This window comes from Lepidochelys kempii, chromosome 3 (genome assembly GCF_965140265.1).
Source record: "Lepidochelys kempii isolate rLepKem1 chromosome 3, rLepKem1.hap2, whole genome shotgun sequence".
Taxonomy (NCBI): Eukaryota; Metazoa; Chordata; order Testudines; family Cheloniidae; genus Lepidochelys; species Lepidochelys kempii.
The window spans coordinates 159,121,119-159,140,609 of NC_133258.1; the positions used below are offsets into that span (position 1 = coordinate 159,121,119).

General features: G+C 40.9%; 2 protein-coding genes across 5 annotated transcripts in view; one reads left to right on the forward strand and one right to left on the reverse strand.

Moving 5' to 3' along the window:
- Window positions 1-1,924: 1,924 nt before the first annotated feature.
- Window positions 1,925-16,224, reverse strand: CNIH4 (cornichon family member 4). 2 transcript variants are annotated; one of them, XM_073338757.1, is made up of 5 exons: window positions 16,122-16,224; window positions 13,330-13,398; window positions 9,835-9,947; window positions 3,467-3,607; window positions 1,925-2,136 (listed from the first exon to the last, which is right to left on the reverse strand). In XM_073338757.1, the coding sequence occupies exons 1-5, from the start codon at window positions 16,188-16,190 to the stop codon at window positions 2,109-2,111; spliced, it is 420 nt and encodes a 139-aa protein (XP_073194858.1). In that variant the 5' UTR covers window positions 16,191-16,224; the 3' UTR covers window positions 1,925-2,108. The 2 variants fall into 2 exon arrangements, with proteins under 2 accessions (XP_073194858.1, XP_073194859.1); XM_073338758.1 differs by lacking the exons at window positions 13,330-13,398; window positions 16,122-16,224 and adding an exon at window positions 12,449-12,705.
- A 145-nt stretch (window positions 16,225-16,369) lies between these two features.
- Window positions 16,370-19,491, forward strand: part of NVL (nuclear VCP like) — a 72,878-nt gene continuing 69,756 nt past the window's right edge. For 2 of the 3 annotated variants that reach the window (XM_073338759.1, XM_073338761.1), the window contains exon 1: window positions 18,341-18,527. In XM_073338759.1, coding sequence (XP_073194860.1) covers window positions 18,471-18,527 — 57 coding nt within the window. In that variant the 5' untranslated portion in view covers window positions 18,341-18,470. Of the gene's footprint in view, window positions 16,570-17,920; window positions 18,007-18,340; window positions 18,528-19,491 lie in introns of those variants that run through there. The other variant, XM_073338760.1, reaches the window with a different exon arrangement.

Here is a 19,491-nt window from a genome sequence, read left to right on the forward strand (position 1 = left end):
AGACATCCATCAAATGACTGTACTGATTAACAGTGGGGAAGGTGGTGCACAGTTACAGGGGAGTGTGTTAGCTGGCCTTTTGTCTGCCAGTTAGAAGCCATGGCTTTTCAGGCAGGTACTCACAAGGCACAAGTGCTGGGAGAGATTAGAACTATTTGTACTAATTCAGGAGTTGGTAGCAGCATTAAGCTTTCTGCATCCTATTTTTCTATAGCTATTGACAACCCACCCTTTCCTTAGTTAGGTGCATATTTGCATGATAGCAGATGGCATTGCAGACTGGATCTGACAATGCATAGAGCATGATGGGCATCCTACTTAGCTTCTTCACTGCTACTGTAGATTATGGAAGCATTCTTCAGGAACATTCAATTGTAGCATCTCCAAGTGAGTGTACAAAGTACATGGAGCTGCAGCACAGGTCCAGTTTGCCTTTGCACATATGGTAAGCTAGGCAGCAGTAGAGAGATAGTATTCTTACTGTTGCCCTACTACCTATTCCTTCTAGGATTAACATGAGGACTCATTAAAAAACAAAACCTTACTCTCCCCCGTTTTCTGGGCTTCCTAGCACATCCTCTCTATGCAGGATCTATTATTTAAGCTCTTTAAGGCTGGTACCATCTCTATTTTGGATCTTGTGCAGAGCTGAGTATACTGTTGGCACTTAAGTAAACATGGTAACAATGCAAACTATTTTGTCTGCTAAACATAATTGGTTTTGATTTTGGAACAACTGGTGTCCAAACATGGCACGTTTAATGTCCTCAAATCTAAGGCCAAGGCTATCCCAGCAAGAAAGCTAAAGGCAAGATACTGAAGCTTGATTTCTCCAACTCTAAAAGGTCTTTAGTGCTGGCCTCAAAGAATAAGAATCTGCAGCAATTATTTTAGCATCAGTTTAATTTCAACTATAATTTTTCATATCAAATTGAAGGGATACAATTGCTCTTTTGGATAGCATCTCTCATCCCTTCCTGTCTGAGTCTTGCTAAGACTTTGTATTTTAAAAACATGGACTGATTGATCTAGAAAAAGTGGCTTGCATCATCAAAAAGAGTAAACACACTGACCGGAAAATAAAAATCCCTAAAAATGAGTTTAGGCTCAGCTATGTGATGTGAATGTGGCATGGGGAGAGCAGTCAAAGAGAACGTTAGAGTTGACCATCATGGAGGTATCTGACAAAAGTATGTTGATACAGAACACTATTCTTTGATAAGTGTTTTTTTTGATTCACCCATCTTGAAATGGGAACAGTAAGTTATTGGATAACTAGAGTGAGAGGTCCTTTAGCTTTACTGTAGCTTCTGCCAGTCTTCCTGTCCTTTGCTGCAATGTGTTGATTACTCCCGCGTGAGACTCCATATGTAGGTTAATGTATTATGTAGCAAGAGTGTAAGGGAAAAGAATCATTCATGTTTCTCTTAGGTTGAGACAGATAAGTTTACACTAGAGCATAGAGCAGGATCGCTTTTGCTATTGGGGCCTTACCCCATACAGAAAATAAGATAATGGAAGTGTTTTTTTTTTTTTTTTAAAGGCTACTTTCATCATAATGCTGTTTCATGGAATAGCTCTAAGCAGATAAAAGATCCATGTGGGTACAAGCTGCTCTGGAGCACCAGCCTGTAGCGTGCACTGTCCACTACAGGGCTCCAAAATAGATCTTCAGACAACTCGACAGTCAGAGGCACTTACAAAAGGCCTTTATGAATGAGCAGATGCATTAAACCTGCACTTAAATTTGGATGTGGACCTTCCACTGGTATAGGCCTGAGCAGAGACCTGCTAAACCAGGCTGTCTTTTCTTTAGAGTGCAAGGTGCTGTGCTACAAGATCAGTTCCATATAAAAATTGAATCTAACAAGATCTAATAACTGTTTGTTCCTTTCATACCACACAATCAAATTGCTACAAAAACTGTCAGTTTTTAAAATATTTTATGTTAAAAATACAGCAAAAATATTTCTTATTCAAAGACGAAAAAATATACTGCATGACGACACCAGTCCAGGTATGTTCGAAAGTGTCTCTGGCTCCACAACTGTTCACTGGAGTGAGTCGGATGGTTCAGAATTTGGCAACTAACCAGTTCCTTTTCAATTTCAGTCATTTATCAAAGCCAAGATCATACTGTGGCAAGACAAAAAAGAGGAAATCAGTGTATTACTGAAGCATATGCAAATCTCTGAGCACCTCATGGTTGGATGCATCTCATTTGCTTAAGCAGAACAGAGATCACATCTTCACCTTTATTATGAAGGCAAGATTTGCAGAGATTGTAAATCCCAGCATGCAATGATCCATCTTGAAATGAGCAGGTGGCTATGTCACAGAACTCATCGAGTTGTAGCTTGGCCAACCCTATGGTAAGGTTTGCATGAGACATGTCTATTAAAACAAATTTAGTCCCCAAGTAGCTCCCTTACTGGATAGATATTAACTATCACTTTTTTTATTCTCCGTGTTAAATCCACTTAACACCCTGCATGCTGCTTCCAAAAGATTTTACACTAAGATACTTTGCCCAGATTTCCAAGATATGTAAGGGTTAAAAAAATATACATTTACATATGTACATGGAACAAAGCTTAAAAAAAAAAAAGACATGCCCTGTAGTTACTCACAATCCTTCTCACTGTGCACAGGACAGCATAATTTAAAAAGGATGCTTGAGGAGTTTAGGCCTCAAATTTATGTTTTGAAAAGTTTTATAGAAAATTTGAGATTAAATGAAATGTTTCAATGAGAGGAAAAATAGGCTTCATTATAACCAGATATGAGAGAGAAACTGTTATTAGACAGATATGAAACTACCCAGTGCAGTTGCAGCCAAGATAAAGTGATAAGCCCAGAGTAGACATGCTAGATATGACTAAAATTAAGTCAGATTTTTAAATTTTGTTTTAAAAAAAAATCTAAAGTTCTATCAATAACAGGTAAGTGAAACACCATCCCATTGGCCCTCATTCTGCCATTTACTTTCCTTTAAATTTGAACTACAAATCAAATTAATTTGTACCCTTTGCTGCTCACTTATGATGGATTAAGTCAGCTACAGAGTTTGTGCGCATTTGTTTTCAAAAGAGCTTTCCCACCCCCTACATTAGAAGTAGGGAGTCTTGAATCCCTTCTTCCCTGCATAATCTAGAATGTGACATCACAGTTAGAAGCTGGTGCATGAAGGACCGATTCCCTCAAACTAAATCATCCTAGTTTAGAAGTTAGTCAGGCCCACTCTTAAATTTCTGAACAAGGAAACAAATCAAACTGATTAAGATAAATATTTTGAGAGTGCACGTTCAACCTGGAACTGACTGCCACAAGGTATTACTTGGGCAAAGAGCTTAAATAGGCTGCAGAAGGAGGATAGATATGCAGTTACACCGGCAGAATAAAGAGGATATGAAATAGGGGTATGACAATTCCTTTGTTCCTATGCTGCACAAGATTTAAGACTAACCTGTAAAGGTACATGAAGAAACAAAGCAGGTGAAAGCCTAGCTTAATCATGGCTTCCTTCATGTGCGATTTCAATTGTCCCCGATTATGGATCTCTGTGGGGTCAAACACCCCCATGTTCCCACTTGGCACCATAATGAACCTGAAAGGTTTAAAAACAAAATAATTTTAGTCTCAGTATTTAAACAAGTCTTAGTGAAACATCTGAAGGAAAACAAAGACTGCTCCCCATTTTAAGAGTCATTTTCTAATTCAGTACAAAGCAGCTGTTCTCATAAATTTCAGGATATTGGATATCACCTAATCTTTGCATCCACAAATGAGTTGGACAATAGGTGGCCATGGGAAAGCTATAAATATACCTACATTCACATATTAAAGTTTCAGTGGTAATAACTGATTCCATATGAGTTCTCTTACTGCTTGTAGTTACCAAGATTTATGGAGAAAGTGCCCAACGAAAGTGAGGAGGTGTGTTAATGTGAAGAGGCTTAAACCTAAACACACTAGTGGTTTTGCTAGGATTCTGGGCAGAATTAGCATCTTCCACTGCCAGATACAACTAGTCAAAGGAAATGTGTTCTCCTGGTTAAGACACTATTAATGGGCTGTACAAAATCTGGGTTCTAGTCCCACATCTGTCACAAACATCCTGTGTGACCATGGGCAATACACAGTCTCTCCATACTTCAGTTCCCCATCTGTAAAATGAGGATGATACATCCCTTCTTCTCAGAGGTGTGTGATGAACACGTTTACTAATATATGGAGGGCTCTGATTCTGTAGTGCCATAGAAATGAAGAAAACACCTTTTGTAACAGACCAAATCAGAGAGCAGGCAGGAATGAGAAGAAGTGCTGTTGACCTCATTTTTATTATGAGATGAGAAATTCTAAGTTTTGTATTCCTTTGTTACATAACCTAAAACTCAGATAATCATAATTTAATCCATTCTCTGAGGAAAAGGGTAGCAGTATTCCAGAGGTGAAGCAAGTGAGAACAATGCTGGAGCAAGGACCGTTACACTCCTACTTGATTCTGACAAGGTGCCATTTGATATTTTGGACCAAATTTTCCCCTTGGATGTTTTTTGGGGCAAGTGAATAATAAGCATTTGAGGCCAGAATTTGGTGCTTTGCTGTATATAATGATAAAGTCCCACCTATTGCAAAGTGCAACATGTAATGGATGACATCTGACCAGCTATGCCAGAATGTTCAAAGACAAAGTCACCTATATTTGTCCAAAATGGTTGAAGGGGAATATACTAAACAAAGCACTGATTTTATTTTATATTTCTGCAATTCTCCTGCAGCAGCTGGGTTCATGCTACCACTCAGAACTTGAGACAGAAGTCCTGGCCTCCCACTTCCTAGGCAGGCAGAATCTGAAGCATCTGTGTGTTTGCTAGAGCAGCTATTCCATTTGTTTAAAAGTGGTAAAGCCATTAAAAAGGTTATTCAGTGTCTAGTAAAAACTAGAAATTCCCCAAGGTTGATTTAAACAGCTAGGCTGGGGAACAGGAAAGTCAGTTGATAAGAAATAGAGAAATTCAAATATTTTTAGTGTGGGGTCTGAGACAGACATTGGGTGGCCCCAGGATAAAGAACAAACAAAATCAGAGACTCAGCATAGTTACCAAAAAGCAAAAAAATTCAACCCTGAATAAAGCCACTAAAATAAATTTCAGCATCATATGAATATCAAACAAGTATTTTCACCTGACATTACATTTTACCTGACTGTGTTTCCATTACAAGACCAGTCTGAATATGTCCAAGACTGCAGCCCTTACCTCAAATGACCCAGATTAATATCCAGTTTGGATAGCCCCTCAGCCCTACCTTCCTAGAAGTAACAGAAAGACTAGTTGGGCATATCCTTATTAAACTCCTGCTCTGAGCCCTCTTTTCCTGATCTCAGAAGTGTAAATCCAAAACAACCTTTGGTTGCCTCTGCATACAAGAGAAACTTGGCTCCCCTACCATGGTACCGAGAAGCTTTCCCCCTTTACCTTACCAAACATAGGGGAAAAGATATTGCCAGCAAAGAGAGAGACTATTCATAGCACTAATAAGCCATGCAACTCCAGAGTAAATTCAACCAGAATACAGCCAGGACAAAAGAAAGAAATCCACTCCATATTATTTCTCTGATTCACTTCATCTGTGATCAAAGTGCCATAAGGCAGATTAGGACACAGAAAATGCAGGTCTCATTAGAAACAATTGGAAATGAAAGAATTTCAGTGTTTGAACGCAAGTTTATTCTTGTTTAAATTTTTAAAAAAATAAATGTTGGCTAATTGTTTCTTTATTTTTACAAGTAATCCCTAACATTAAAGTAAGTGAAAAGCTGGAGACGAAAGTTACTTTCCAGTTTACTTTGTGGTGCCTCAATTAAATAAAGCAAAGAACATGAACTTTGTGCTAGTATGAAACATATCCTGGTAGTGCCTCTTCCATGGGGAACATATTGCATCATTTTCTTAAACTGCTTAGCAGATGAATGCCACACTTCTTTACCTGCTTTGCCTTTGGGGTAAATGTGTGAACTGCTGCCCTCACTGGAGGGTTTGGGACACACAAAACAGGAAGAGATGCAATTTTAAATTAAAGCTTGTAGAATTTTGAGTTATTTATTGTTATTTGGAGTCAGTTTCTAAAAAAAAAATTGCAGTAATTAGGTGACATATTAAGAGCACTAAATAAATAAAATAAATAAATAAATATAGCAAAGAAGTTGCCAATACTGTTCCTAGAAATACACGTCAGTGCTTCACAACCTCCACTCGTGACATGGAGCTGCCATCTTAGGGGCACAGGCTTGTATTAGATTTTCCTACAGGGCATAAAGCCTTGAGGCAAAGGAGGGCTGAGAGACTTCAGATCCTATTAGAATTCACTAGAAATGAAAGCATTTCAGTGCTGCGTTAAAGTAAGTTTCTTAATTCTTGTTTAAGTTTTAAAGGGTTGCCTACTAAAAACAAAAATCACAATTTTTTTAAACCTATTGTTACAAGCAACATCTAAGATGCTTATAACTGAGTAAGTATTTTCACCATTTTTCAATTGCTTTACTTTACCTCTGAAGGACCTTTGCATATAGACATGCTCCCAGTTTCCTAGCTTGTTTGTGTGGGGTCTTTCACACAGCACCAGAGAAGAAAAACATGCTACTACTACCACCACGATTGGTAGGGTTACTTGGGCAGCTGTGGCGCTTACTACTACTTATATTTCACTTTTTTTGAAAGTGGTTAGATTTCAAGTTAACTGTGTCCCTTTAAGTTGAAAAACTGGGTACTGAAAGCAGAGTGTTAATACAGAAGCCCCAAATGGTGCCTCATTTGAGACTGCTGTAAAAAGTATCACCGCTATCCTGCAAAAAGTAGAGGAACTGAAAGTTAAGTGACCAGATATCTTACATATCCCAGACCCTGAACAAGGAGATCAGGTAGGATTTCTAAATAGCTGACCACCTGGAATCTTGGGAATCTCCCCCCTTTGTTGTCTCAAGCAACTCGGTTCCTGTAAAGCTGTCTCATATTCAGCCTCATTAAGCAGTATAGGCCTGCATCTGACCCCACTGGGGCACACTGGAATAACCCTATTCATGTCAGATCATCTCTGACTCTATGAAACTTTCACAGAAATTAATGGGACTCCTTGTGGAGTGAGATGCTACTCAATATAAACATCAGAATTTGGCTCACTGAACTCCATGACAAAACTTCCATGCTATTTGTGTGGTAATCCTAACATACAGGATTTCAAGGGGAATTAAAAAAACAAAAAAACAACATGACCCTAACTTTGTCCACACGAACATTCACCCTGGCGACCAGCCTCTTAACAGAGCACAGTTTTGCTAAGATCATAAGGAAGCTAAGAAGACTTCTTCAGTTGTTTGTTTTGTACTCTACACAGCTTGGGATGAAACGGATAGTCTGGCACCACTCAAAACTCCTGCAGGTGCAGTAATTTTGTTGTAGGTCAGAACTTGGTTTCTGAAATGTCATTAGCTCAGAAAGAAGATTCTGAGTAATCTTTCTGACGATAGCAGTTTAGAGTTCATGCTCATAAATGGATTATGATTTAATATTTAATCCTAGTTTCACAAATGGAAACTCCCACAACTCTTCCTAAATGTATTCTGACAGACCCGTGCATTTTTTGTTGTTCATCTCAATACAATATTTCCTGTACAGACAGATAGTAGCGGGGACCATATCTGGATTCTATCCCTACCCATACCACACACTTTCCGTGTGACATCAGCCAAGTCATTTACTTCTCTGCACCTCCATTTGCTAACCTGTAAAATGGTTCAGTTACATACTGACAGCGTTGTTGGGTATATTTATTAGTGTTTGTAAAGGATGCCAAGATTCTCAGACGGAAGGTGATATTAAAAACGCAGTTTGTAATTCTGACCTGCAGGGGAAGGAGAAGTGCAGAACCGAATTGTTACATTAAATTTGTCATACCAGCTGTAAATTAAAATTGAAAAAAATAAACCTGGATATTTGTGTTCAGAAGGTCTATTACTTCTGGGTGACTGACATCTAATAATTAAACTTAATCGGACTATTCAAAATGACCTTTGAGAATTGTTTCTTTTATTAAAGATGGGGAGGGCAGGCATTGTGTTGCTCTCTATAACCTCCACTTGCCAACAAGGAGCGACACTGACAGGCTACTTTAAATTTTCTTCCAGAGACTGGGACACTACAATACCTTTGAGTTATTCAAAGGGGAAATAAGTAGGAGGGATTTTCAAAAGCCCGAGGAACGCCCCCAGAAAGTCTTGCAAGAAAAAGTACAGCCTTGCTGCAGAAAGAGTCTAACCCAAATTAGTCAGTTACCAAGGTAAACAGTCTTTTTGAGCAATATCACTTAGTTTATGTAGCATCTTTCATGCATTTATACCACAAGACACTTCACAGCCAAACGCAGTCTACGTACACAGATACAAGGGAGGTACTGTATACAAGTTAGAGACTCATGCTACTCAAATGCTATGGGCTGACTGGCACTTTTCTATGAGCCAAGGGCAATAACAAATTTGTATGTCTTGTCTAAAAACAACTCAAGCATAATTATTCTGACTTATCTTTCATGACAATATGGAATTGCTTCTCTGAGTTAAACATTATACAACTAAATGATAAGCATTTGGTCTTCTGGCCACATGCACTTCATCTTACAGGTAGCTTCTGGAGGAAGGTTAATGGTGGTTTGCAAGGATCTTGCTCATGTTCTTCATTAATATGGTGACATTAGCGTACACTTTCTCTGTACAGCAACCGAACAAGTGCGAGAAACAGGTCCCTGTCCTAAGGAGTTCCCAGTTCAAAAATGCAGCAATACTAGTACACACCACACAAAATGGAGAGAGGGCTTTATGCTATAGGTGTGGGGTGTTTTTTTTTTTTTTTTTTTATAAACACACACACATTTAAGACAGGTAGATGGAGCTTGATACACAAAATGGCAGGCTGTTCAAGGCACAATGGAGATGGCACAAAATCGAGAGTGGACAATGGAGGTGAAAGAAGCAATGAACAGGAAGTTTGGACAGAGACAGAGAGAAGGGAAGAGTCATAGCCAAGTGTAGCACCTAGGGCCTCATCTATACACAATCTTTGAATTGTTATAAACAATATTGGTGCAGAAATTAATAGTTAAAGCAATATAGCCTCCTTGCATGGACACTGATATACCCTAACGGTGCCAATATCAGTGTTGCTTATTCCTGTAAATTTTATACCAGTACAACAACATCCACGACAGAGGTTGTATCACTATACCCACATAGTTGCAGCAGTACAAGAACTGTCTTTACACCATCTCTTGGTGAGATTTTAAAGTGAGGGGTGAAACCTGAAAGAGGGGAATCTAACAAGCACATGGGCATCGGACACAGGACCAGAGCAATGAGAGGAAACATCTTGGCACCAGAGCTTTCAGTATTTCACTCCATTAACATGCTACTATTTTCAAAGGCTCAAGCCATTATACCCTTGAAAACCTGAGGCTGACTCACAGTAGCAAGGTACTTCATCATTATAAATTTTACAACAAAAACAACAGACTGAAGAATCTCAAATTCTCAAACTTTGTTGAATTTTCACCTAAAAGCGCTAGAGAGGCCAATTTTCTAAACTTTTGGGCTAAATGGGAAATTTTAAAAAGGTCAGATTTGTGAACAGTTTCAAAAGTGCCTACAGTGAATTAAACAACTCAAGGATATAAATGAAATATCCAGTCACGATGTATTGGGACAACATACAGTTTATCTTCAAACTCGAGTCTGAAAGTAGTGAAATTTCAAGAGAACACGAAAATAAAATCCTGTGCACTTACCTATATATATTCCAGGTTGCTACCGGTAAATTAAGGAGGAAGATGAACCAGTGCAATGAAATAAGCATTAATACAGTGACAATAGTATGGCCAATCAATTCTGGGAGGACCCACTGCAAAAAAGGAAATATGACAGAAGTTTAAACATTTACACAGAGTGCGCCCCCTAAAGGAACCAACCCTTAGTGTAATTATGTCAAAACCTCTATGTGTACACATAGTGGATAAAAACTGATAAAAAAAATTAAAATCAGATTTCTTTTTTAGAATTAAAGGGGGTTTTAAAATTAAATTTGCAATGATGACAAACTATGTAAAGGCTTAAATTTACTTTTTTTTTTTTATTTAGCATATGGTTTTAATTGATTATATTAGGCAGTCAATGTTTGCTGCCAAAGTTTTAAAGAAAATCAAAGTACTGAACTGGTGGAAGTCCCTGGTTAAGCACCTGGAAGCAAAGTTTGTTGGAAGTGCTACACCAGCTTCTTCTGCACGTGCAGAGAATGTTTTCTTCATTTCAGTTTACTCAACTAGTGACTACTTCATTCAAAGTTGAGAAACCACTTGGAAGTGAAAAAGCAGGAAAGCTTATTTTCCTCTTCCAATATATGAATAAAAAATAGTTGCAAGATGACATCTACTAATTCTAAAATCTTGAGGCACATGGTGACCAGAAACAATCACTTCAATTCACTAACTACAGATAACATTTCCTTTGGTAAGTAAATCAGTTAGTTTAAGATGCAAAACGTGTTCTGATAAACTTTTTTCTTATGTTTCCAGCACATGTAAGATAAAGTTATTAGTTTTATTTAACTAAAATGCTGTTTTTGAGCATTTTTAGTTAAATTCCAATTTCCATCCATATAAATCACACACACAAAATCTAGTGAATAAGAAATGCATCATTCCCCATTTTCTATTATGAAAAATAAAAATTAAGAATCTGGTAATATACATATGTTAAGCTGTATAATTGTTTAAACATATGTATATAGACAATACTGTAGCCTCCTGGTTAGCAAAAAGAAGTTCCAATTTAGGGTAAAAAGGATATACTTAGTTGGAAATCAACATGTTTGAGTGGTTACTAATCAATGAGAATCAACCTTACTTTAGGAAAGAAAAAACTCACAAATGCAAAACATAATTAAAATCTTGATTTTAAATAATTGATTTCCTGCAGGCAGATTTAAATCATGATTAAAATATTTAACTTGAAGTAATTTAAATCAAAATCTACCCTGTTTGTCTAAAGAAAGAGTTCTGGAAACATTTCCCCACTGTATTAGAGATCTATGTATATACCGCCTTTTATCCAGATACCATGGTGATAAGCCAGAGAAAGAACCTACATAGCACTCAACTATATGAATCGCTTCAGCTCCACTGAAATGCATCACATTCTGGGGTGAAACACAATAGCTGTTTGCACACAGCTACACTACACAACAATTTAAGGCAGAAAAAGAAGAATATTAAATTCTAGATCAACTGCAAGGAGCGTGGGATTTAGGTAGGTAGAATGTAATGAAATCTGGACAGGACATGAGTCACAAACCCACTTTTTTGGGAAAAGTGTCACAGAAGGTTGAACAGTCAGGTTCTTCATTTTATCAGTTTCATTAGAAGTATTTACTCAGCAAAATGATTCCCTACACTTGAGGATTTGCTTATTTGTCCATACAAGTCAATTCACCAAAAGTGTAACCTTCACCTATTTAACTCTTGGGGGGGGGGGAAAGAGTAACTGAGTAGGAAAAGAGACACATTCAACTGATCTGAAATAGATTTTTTCCCATCATTTGATATTTGAAAAATGTTTTACTATGAAATAACTTTTTAAAGTTCTCAGATTCTCTACTCAGAGTCCAGTAAACAAACAAAAAACAAACCAAAAACCACACACATGAATGCACAGTGACACATATTTAATATCAATCACTAGTTATCACTTTGGATAATGGACATCTGAACAAGTAAAATGTACACAATGTGAACAAAATGTAGCGTGTGTCCACAGAGGTGGGGACCATCTCAAAACCCAGAAAACTGACAAATCAATCCTTTTATTTATTTTTTTCCTTCATGCTGCCCTGGTTACAGTGCAATTAGCCCACTCCTTGGTGTTTGTTCAATTTGATACAGTCTCTGAAAAAATATCTTGATTTGCGGAGAACAACAGTACCCCCAGGGCTCAGAAAATAGGCAGCAAATCTATCAACAATGTAAAACCAACCAAAGCAAGAAAAGTGACCCACCTCAACAAGTGTAGATCAGTGTCTCAGACCTGAGCTACATGGAAAAATGGTACCAATGGCTTAGAACTTGATTTAGTTAAGTTGGAGCAACCCTCTTCAGTGGACACACTTGTATGTAAAAGGGCCTTATACGGATTTATCTCAAGTTGGGAATCTTCATCAGGAGGATTTAATTTAAATCTTTTATGATCTGTAAATGTTGATTTCACTTAACATACAGAAATGGGGGGGTGGAGGGGGAATCCATTGACAGCAATAAGTATATGCAGCCTTTACCACACCTAGCAACCACAGGGATTTGGTATCCTGGGTTTTGCTATATGACCAGGCAGAGGCCCCCTATAGTCACCAACCAGAAGAGCAGGAGGCCATCTCTAGGCAGGAGCCATTCAGCAGCAGGGTGGCCTCCCGTACAGTCAAGTACTCATCCACCTCACTGTGGTCCCTCCAAGGGGGTCTCTGCTCCATACAGCAAACGCAGCTTCCCCTGCCCTAGAACCCACAGGGATCTGGCATTCTGGGCTGCACACCTGTGCAGGGAGCCCCCTGCAGCTCTGCTGTCATCAGCCCCGTGGCTGTGTAGAGAGTATGCTGGAGCCTCACTGTGAAACTGAAAATTTAAAAATGATAAAAACTAATAAAGGCTAAAAATAATCAATATTATCTGTTGAAATTCAAAAATTCCTGAATTCTGCCAAACCTAATCTTATGCCACTCAAACCAAAATAAGTATGTCCACACAAGAGGAACATACCAATTTAACTTCGTCAGTTTCTAAGCAGATCTAGTTAAAATGCTACAATTTCTCAGGTAGACAAGGCCTGAGAACTGCTCTGGTCAAAAAAGGCCAAGAATTATAGCCAGATTTCTAATAAAGTAACTAAAAAGCATTAGAAAGATCACAAAACCATGTCACAATTGGTCTGCCTCATCCCCAGGGATAGAGGCAGAGAATCTAGAGATTCTAAGCAAAGTGCTGCCTAAGCTGCACGTATACGGCCAATTTATTTGTCTGCCTCAAAAGCACCAGGGACAGGGGGAATGCCTCACAGTTCACACTGTTGGACATAGGAGAAAGGTTCATTCTAGGAGTTGAGGTGAGAGAAAGGCATGGGAAAAGAAAAAGCAACACCCATCACCATTCTGAGATTCACAGCACCCCCTATTGTTTCCAATGGTAGGACACAGGATCTACTGAGTTTTATCAAATTAAATGCAACATAAGATTTCTTACTTTATTTAGTTTTGAACAGCAAGATCTTGCATTAATATAGTCACATTCCAAATCTGATAGTGTTATTATCTGAAGTCCAAGATAAGGAACATCTTTTGTCATACAGTAATTCAAAGCTATATTTTAACTCTCACAGTAATTAGGTACATCGTTACTATAGGACAGAGGAGTTAAGGCCTTAACTGGGACACTCTTTTCTGTTACAGCAAAACTGTCACAGTTACATTGGAGGTAAATTACATTTATTGTCCTATTTTATTCTCTTTACTATATCACATGTGTGAGGAAAAGATGTGGAACACAGTGGAGTCAGCACACAAGTGATCTCACAATGCTTTTTACTAATGACTGTCGGCCAAGTGCTTCAACACACTGAACACAAATTAGGGAACTCCAGAGCTTGCTTATTTCTCAACGCAGTTTCCATTCCTGGGCCTTGTCCTACGACACTTATTTATACAAATGGTCCCTCTGACATCAATTGAATTTAGCCCCTTACTAGCCCCGGCCCCTCCCTGCCCCACTGGACCCCTCCCGAAATCCCTGCCCCGGCCCTGCCTCTTCCCCGAGTGCGCCGCATTCCTCCTCTTCCCCCCTCCCTGCCAGTGCTTGCTGTGCGAAACAGCTGTTTTGCAGCACAAGCGCTGGGAGGGACAGGGGAGAAGCAGGATGCAGCAGCGCACTCAGGGGAAGAGGCGGAGGCGAGCTGGGGTGGGGAGCTACTGGTGGGTGCAGAACACCCACCAATTTTTCTCCGTGGGTGCTCCAGCCCCAAGCACCCACAGAGTTGGCACCTATGCTTATAACTGAAAACAAATACAGTATTTCTTAACTCACTGAGAATACTACCATCAGACAGGGGTATTGAGAGTTATAATTAGTTCACATTTGTGTGAGTGCTTTGAGATCCCCAATGCAAAGTGCTAGAAAAATGCAAACTAATGTTTATTTTATAAATAGTGCCCAGATGCTCTGGTGATGGATACTTTGAAATGTATAATCATGACATTACTCCACAAGAAAAACAAGAGGTGCTTTTAATATCAGAACTATTATTTAAAGATAATCTGTGAAGGAAGAAAAATGTGCACTTTTTTGTTCTTTTACATACAAAGTCACCTGAAAGGTTTAAAAACATTAGTTCTGCTATTTTAAAAAAAAATTAGCAACGTCAGGTTTCTCTATGTTCGGCTGGAGAACAAGTGGGATGCTATCACAAGAAACTGATTCCAGAAGAGAGAAGGGATTTTTAGTCAGAAAAATTCTCTTTGAAAAAAGATTTACCCCCACTTCTCCCCAAATGAGGTATAAAAGTTCATACTCAAGCTCTCCAGCAAAAACAAGACACTTGATATTCCTGATGTTTTTAAAGGCTTTCCGGTTTTGATTTACCTTAGAAACAAAACCCTTCAGGCCATCGTTTGTGTCATGATGAAACAAGAAGAGAGATTTTAATGAAGACCCAGTGCCCTTTGCATCCTAACAATGCCATAAAACAATAAACAAGAGCGATTAGAGAAACCTTGTGTAAGGAGAATTACAAAGGTAGTTCAACCAGGAACTAGTGGCATACTAACACAAAGAACACATTTCCAACAGAATAAGACATCCACAGAATCCAGAGAACATTGGATTACAAAGGTTTCTCAAACTTTTAGAGGTTTTTGAGATTTAAAACAACACTTTAGCGCACCTCTCCTCCCCCAAATCCAGTTATCAGGATAACATGAACTATATGGAAGCAGCACAGTGTGCTTTTCCTTATGCGGACTATGAGTGTAAGCAGCATATTGCAATTAATTGAAATTCTGTATTTAGAGGATTGGATACTGCATGCTTTCATTACTGAACCATGTTTTTGCACATTCTTCTGTGTTATAGAAATGTTTTCACGTAACAGCTTATTCCTCTGCTGCCTTTTTGAGTCCTAGCAACATTCTCCAACTTCCTTTTTACCCGAGCAGTTTCAGAAGAAACTAATGGCTGACAAAAATTCACAAGTATTTTGAATGCTCATGTATCTAGGGAGATAATTCTGTGGAGAGCAGAGTTCAGTTCAACACCCAGGTAGGTGATTTGTACATTTAGTCATAGCAACAATCAGAATCTTCTGCACCTTCATGGATTATTGTTAGATAGCTATGCAAGATGTGCTGTATCATGATGAAATTGGAACAGAACCCAAATCTGTGTATGACAGAGGAACATCCATGTTTATTGTACAAATTATTTTTTAAAATCCTTAACTAATTGTTCTTCATCCTCCAATTAAAGTAGAGAGCCAACAGTGAGAGACAAATGTGCGATTTAAAAGATCCTATGTAAATTACTAGCAAATCATTCCCAAAAACACAGAGAAATTCACAAGGATGACTATCACATTATTCATCCAAACAACAGAATAACTATATCAGAGAAACAACTTCGGCCCCAAATGAGATTTTGCAAAAACAGGATTTGACAAACCCCCAACATCTACAGATGTTGCTTTCCTGACTGTTAAAACAACATTTCAATGAAATCAGGCCTTTAGGCTTAAACATGTCCCCGCAGAATTAGGAGCTACTCACCTTCCAACCCCCATCCCCCGGGTATCATGCCACCCCGGGAGTGTCCCACCCCGGGAGTGTCCCAACCCGGGATACCCCAGCCCTCCCCCACCCCGGGGGAGGGGTAGCACCCCTTATCCCTCACCAAGCCCCCCCTTCCTGGAGTTGCCGCCCCACGCCGCGAGCACCCCCGGCTCTGCTCGACACGCCGCCCCCTCCCCGGCCCCTTCGCCCAGAGGATACGAAATACACGGAGAGGAAGATCAGAGCGCAGCAATCAATAAGCGAGAAGACGAATACGACGGACTCCATGCCGCCGCCGCCGCTGCCGCCGCCCTGCCTCCGGGCCACCGTATACTGCCGTTTCCGGCTCCCTTCCGCCTACCCCGCCCACCGTCTCCAGCTATAGTGTCCGCCCCCTCGGGAGCTCACCCCGCGGCATGCTGGGAAGTGTAGTCTTCACTTCCCTCCTTCGGCCTGCAAAGGCTGCCCAGGGCGGTGAGGTGGTGGCCTGCTGGGAAGCGAGGCTTGGACCCATCCTTTGGGAAGAGGCTGGGAAAATCCCTCACCTGACATATACTAAAAACAAGGAGGCGTCCTTGTGGCACCTTAGAGACTAACAAATTTATTTGGGCATAAGCTTTTGTGGGCTATAACCCACTTCATCAGATGCATGGACTGAATCTATACAGTACGCAAGTATAAATATACAGCACATGGAAAGATGGGAGTTGCCTTACCAAGTGGGAGGTCAGTGCTAACGAGACCAATTCAATCAGGGTGGTTGTGGCCCATTCCCAACAGTTGATAAGAAGGGGTGACTATCAACAGAGGGAAAATTACTTTTTGTAGTGACCCAGCCACTGCCAGTCTTTATTCAAGCCTAATTTGATGGTGTCAAGTTTGCAAATTAATTCCAGTTCTGCAGTTTCTCACTGAAGTCTGTTTTTGAAGCTTTTTTTTGTTGAAGAATAGTCACTTTTAAGTCTGTTATTGAGTGTCCCAGGAGATTGAAGTGTTCTCCGACTGGTTTTTGAATGTTACAATTCTTGATGTCTGATTTGTGTCTATTTATTCTTTTGCATAGAGACTGTCCAGTTTGGCCAATGTACATGACAGAGGGGCATTGTTGGCAAATATCACATTGGTAGATGTGCAGGTGAACGAGCCCCTGATAGTGTGGCTGATGTGGTTAGGTCCTGTGATGGCGTCCCTTGAATAGACATGCGGACAGAGTTCACACCAGGATTTGTTGCAGGGTTTCATTCTGTGTTAGTGTTTCTGTTGTGTGGTGTGTAGTTGCTGGTGTGTATTTGCTTCAGGCTGAGGGGCTGTCTGTAAGCGAGGACTGGCCTGTCTCCCAAGGTCTGTGAGAGTGTCACACACTATAGGGTATTGCTGGAAGGGGCTGGGATACTGTGCTGATGAGGATGGGATAGGAACCTTACACAGAATAGAATCCCAGTAGCACATCTCCCCCAGACTCCCACCCAGGAATCCTGGACCCCAGTCCAAACCCACCCACTTCCTTCTCCCAGGTGAAAGCACAGAATCCTAATAGCTGCCACAGCTGGGCAAATGGGGTGGAGGGAGGTTAGCATAGGATTTAAAATAATAACTTTTACATTTAATGCTCATGACATTAATAAAACAAAACCCATGAAAGTTAGGGCATTCCTAAAGTTAAGGTTCTTATTGCATTACTAACTGGGCTATGTGTGCACATCTTGTTATTTCAATAACATAATTAACAAGAGAAACAGAAATGTATAATACTACCTGCAGTATGTGCAAGGCGGACAAGACAACATTGTGTTAAAGTTCCAGGAGGAGGGGGGAAAGGATTGGAAACGTCCAACTTGCATCCTAGACTTGTAAAACTTAGTGTTGTGTTGATGCCTAAACTTTGCATTTAATTTACTTGGCTTAATCATAAGGCTCCTAGGCACTGTGATAACACCAATAATAAATAATAACCTGCCATTGACAGACTGATTCTGGCATGGCTTTAACTGAAACGCTGTTCTTTGTTGGGTCCTCAGTGTAAGCACAATACAACCAACTTCTTGTGCCTGACTTTAAAAAGACATAGCTGATGTCCACGGCTGAATGGGATCTACAAAACAAGGCAAGTTTTATGCCTGCAGCTTCAGTAATGGTGAAGTGAGCGGCCAATGGCTGGACAGGGCTTTCCTACGCTGAAGCGAAACGATATAAATGCAAAATGCCTGAAGGAATTTGGCTTGGCTCAGACCACAGGCAGGAATCTTCAGCCCCAAAGGCAGAATGGTGAGAAAGCCCCAGGCAGCCGAGGGTCTTGGGCCGGGGGCGCCTGCTATGCAGGAAACGCACCGTAGGGGATCCCTAGCGCAGAACAGGTCTTGTTCGTAATACCAGGAGTGCCAATAAAGTTGCGGTATTTTGACTGGGGCCTTCGGTCGGTGGTTTAGGTGGCTAGACGGGTGCCTGCATAGAATTCGAGAGTGGCTCTCTGGGTTGATCTCGTTCTGGGGGCGCGTCCGCAGGGTTTAGGCGGCGCCCGGCCCGGGCAGCCTCGGTTCGCTTGGCGAGAGCTGCCGGAGGCGCTGGGCCATGCGGGGCCGCGCGGGGAGTTTTGCGGACCCTCGCCTGAAGCAGCGAATCAAGCAGGTGCGGATTCCCTCCCCCCGCTTGGTCCTGCCGGTCCCCAGCCCCGGGAAGCCAAGTCACGCGCCCCGCCCCCCCCCCCCCCCCCGGTTCCCTCGCGCGCTCCTCCAGGGCGGTTGAGGGGTTGCCTTGAACGCAAAGCAGGGGCAGCCCGCCGCCGCGCCGCGCGACAGACCCGGCTCTCCGCGGGCCCTGGGGGCGGGGAGCGGCTGTGTCATTTGTCGGGGCCAATCCCAGCGCCACGCGCCGTGTGTGTCTGTAAAACACGCTGGGCGCGGTCCTTGGGCTCCATGCAAGTTGTCACCTTGTTCCTGGGGCTACACCAGCTGGGCACCCCCCCCCCGGTCAGAGAGAGCTGCGATCGCACAGTAATGGGTGCCTTTAGAAAACCCGAGACAGCTAGGCAGCTACTGATTTGAGGGAGGGGAAGCAGTGGTTTCACTCAAGTCCTTTGGAGTTGGTGGTGGTGATCCATGTGAGGGTGTGATTATTGTGAAAATAGGTCAGACTAAAAGTCGCAAATAAAAGCTGGTGTAATGCTATAGCATTTGAGTCACATACTTTCTGTGGCACCCCCCCCCCCAAGCGCCTTGCAAAGATGAATTTATCTTCACAACACCCCTATTAGGTGTTAAATTATGACCTGCAACTTACAGATTGGGAACTGAGACACACAGAAATGAGGTTGCACAGAAAGTTTAGTAGAGGCAGAAATAGAACCCATGATTTCCATTTCCAAGTTCAGTGCCTTGGCTGCAGGACCATCTTTCCTTTATTGCAGTTGCAATGATACTCAGACCTAGCTTCAGCAGCCAAATTAGCTATCATTACTGAAAAGAGCCACAGAAGTGTGAATGTATTGTTTCATTTACTATAGTACTAATCATATTTAAACAATATGAGGGGGGACATATTTAGTTTTTAGTTTCACAGGAAGTAAGTTAATAACTTAGTGCAAGTTTATAAC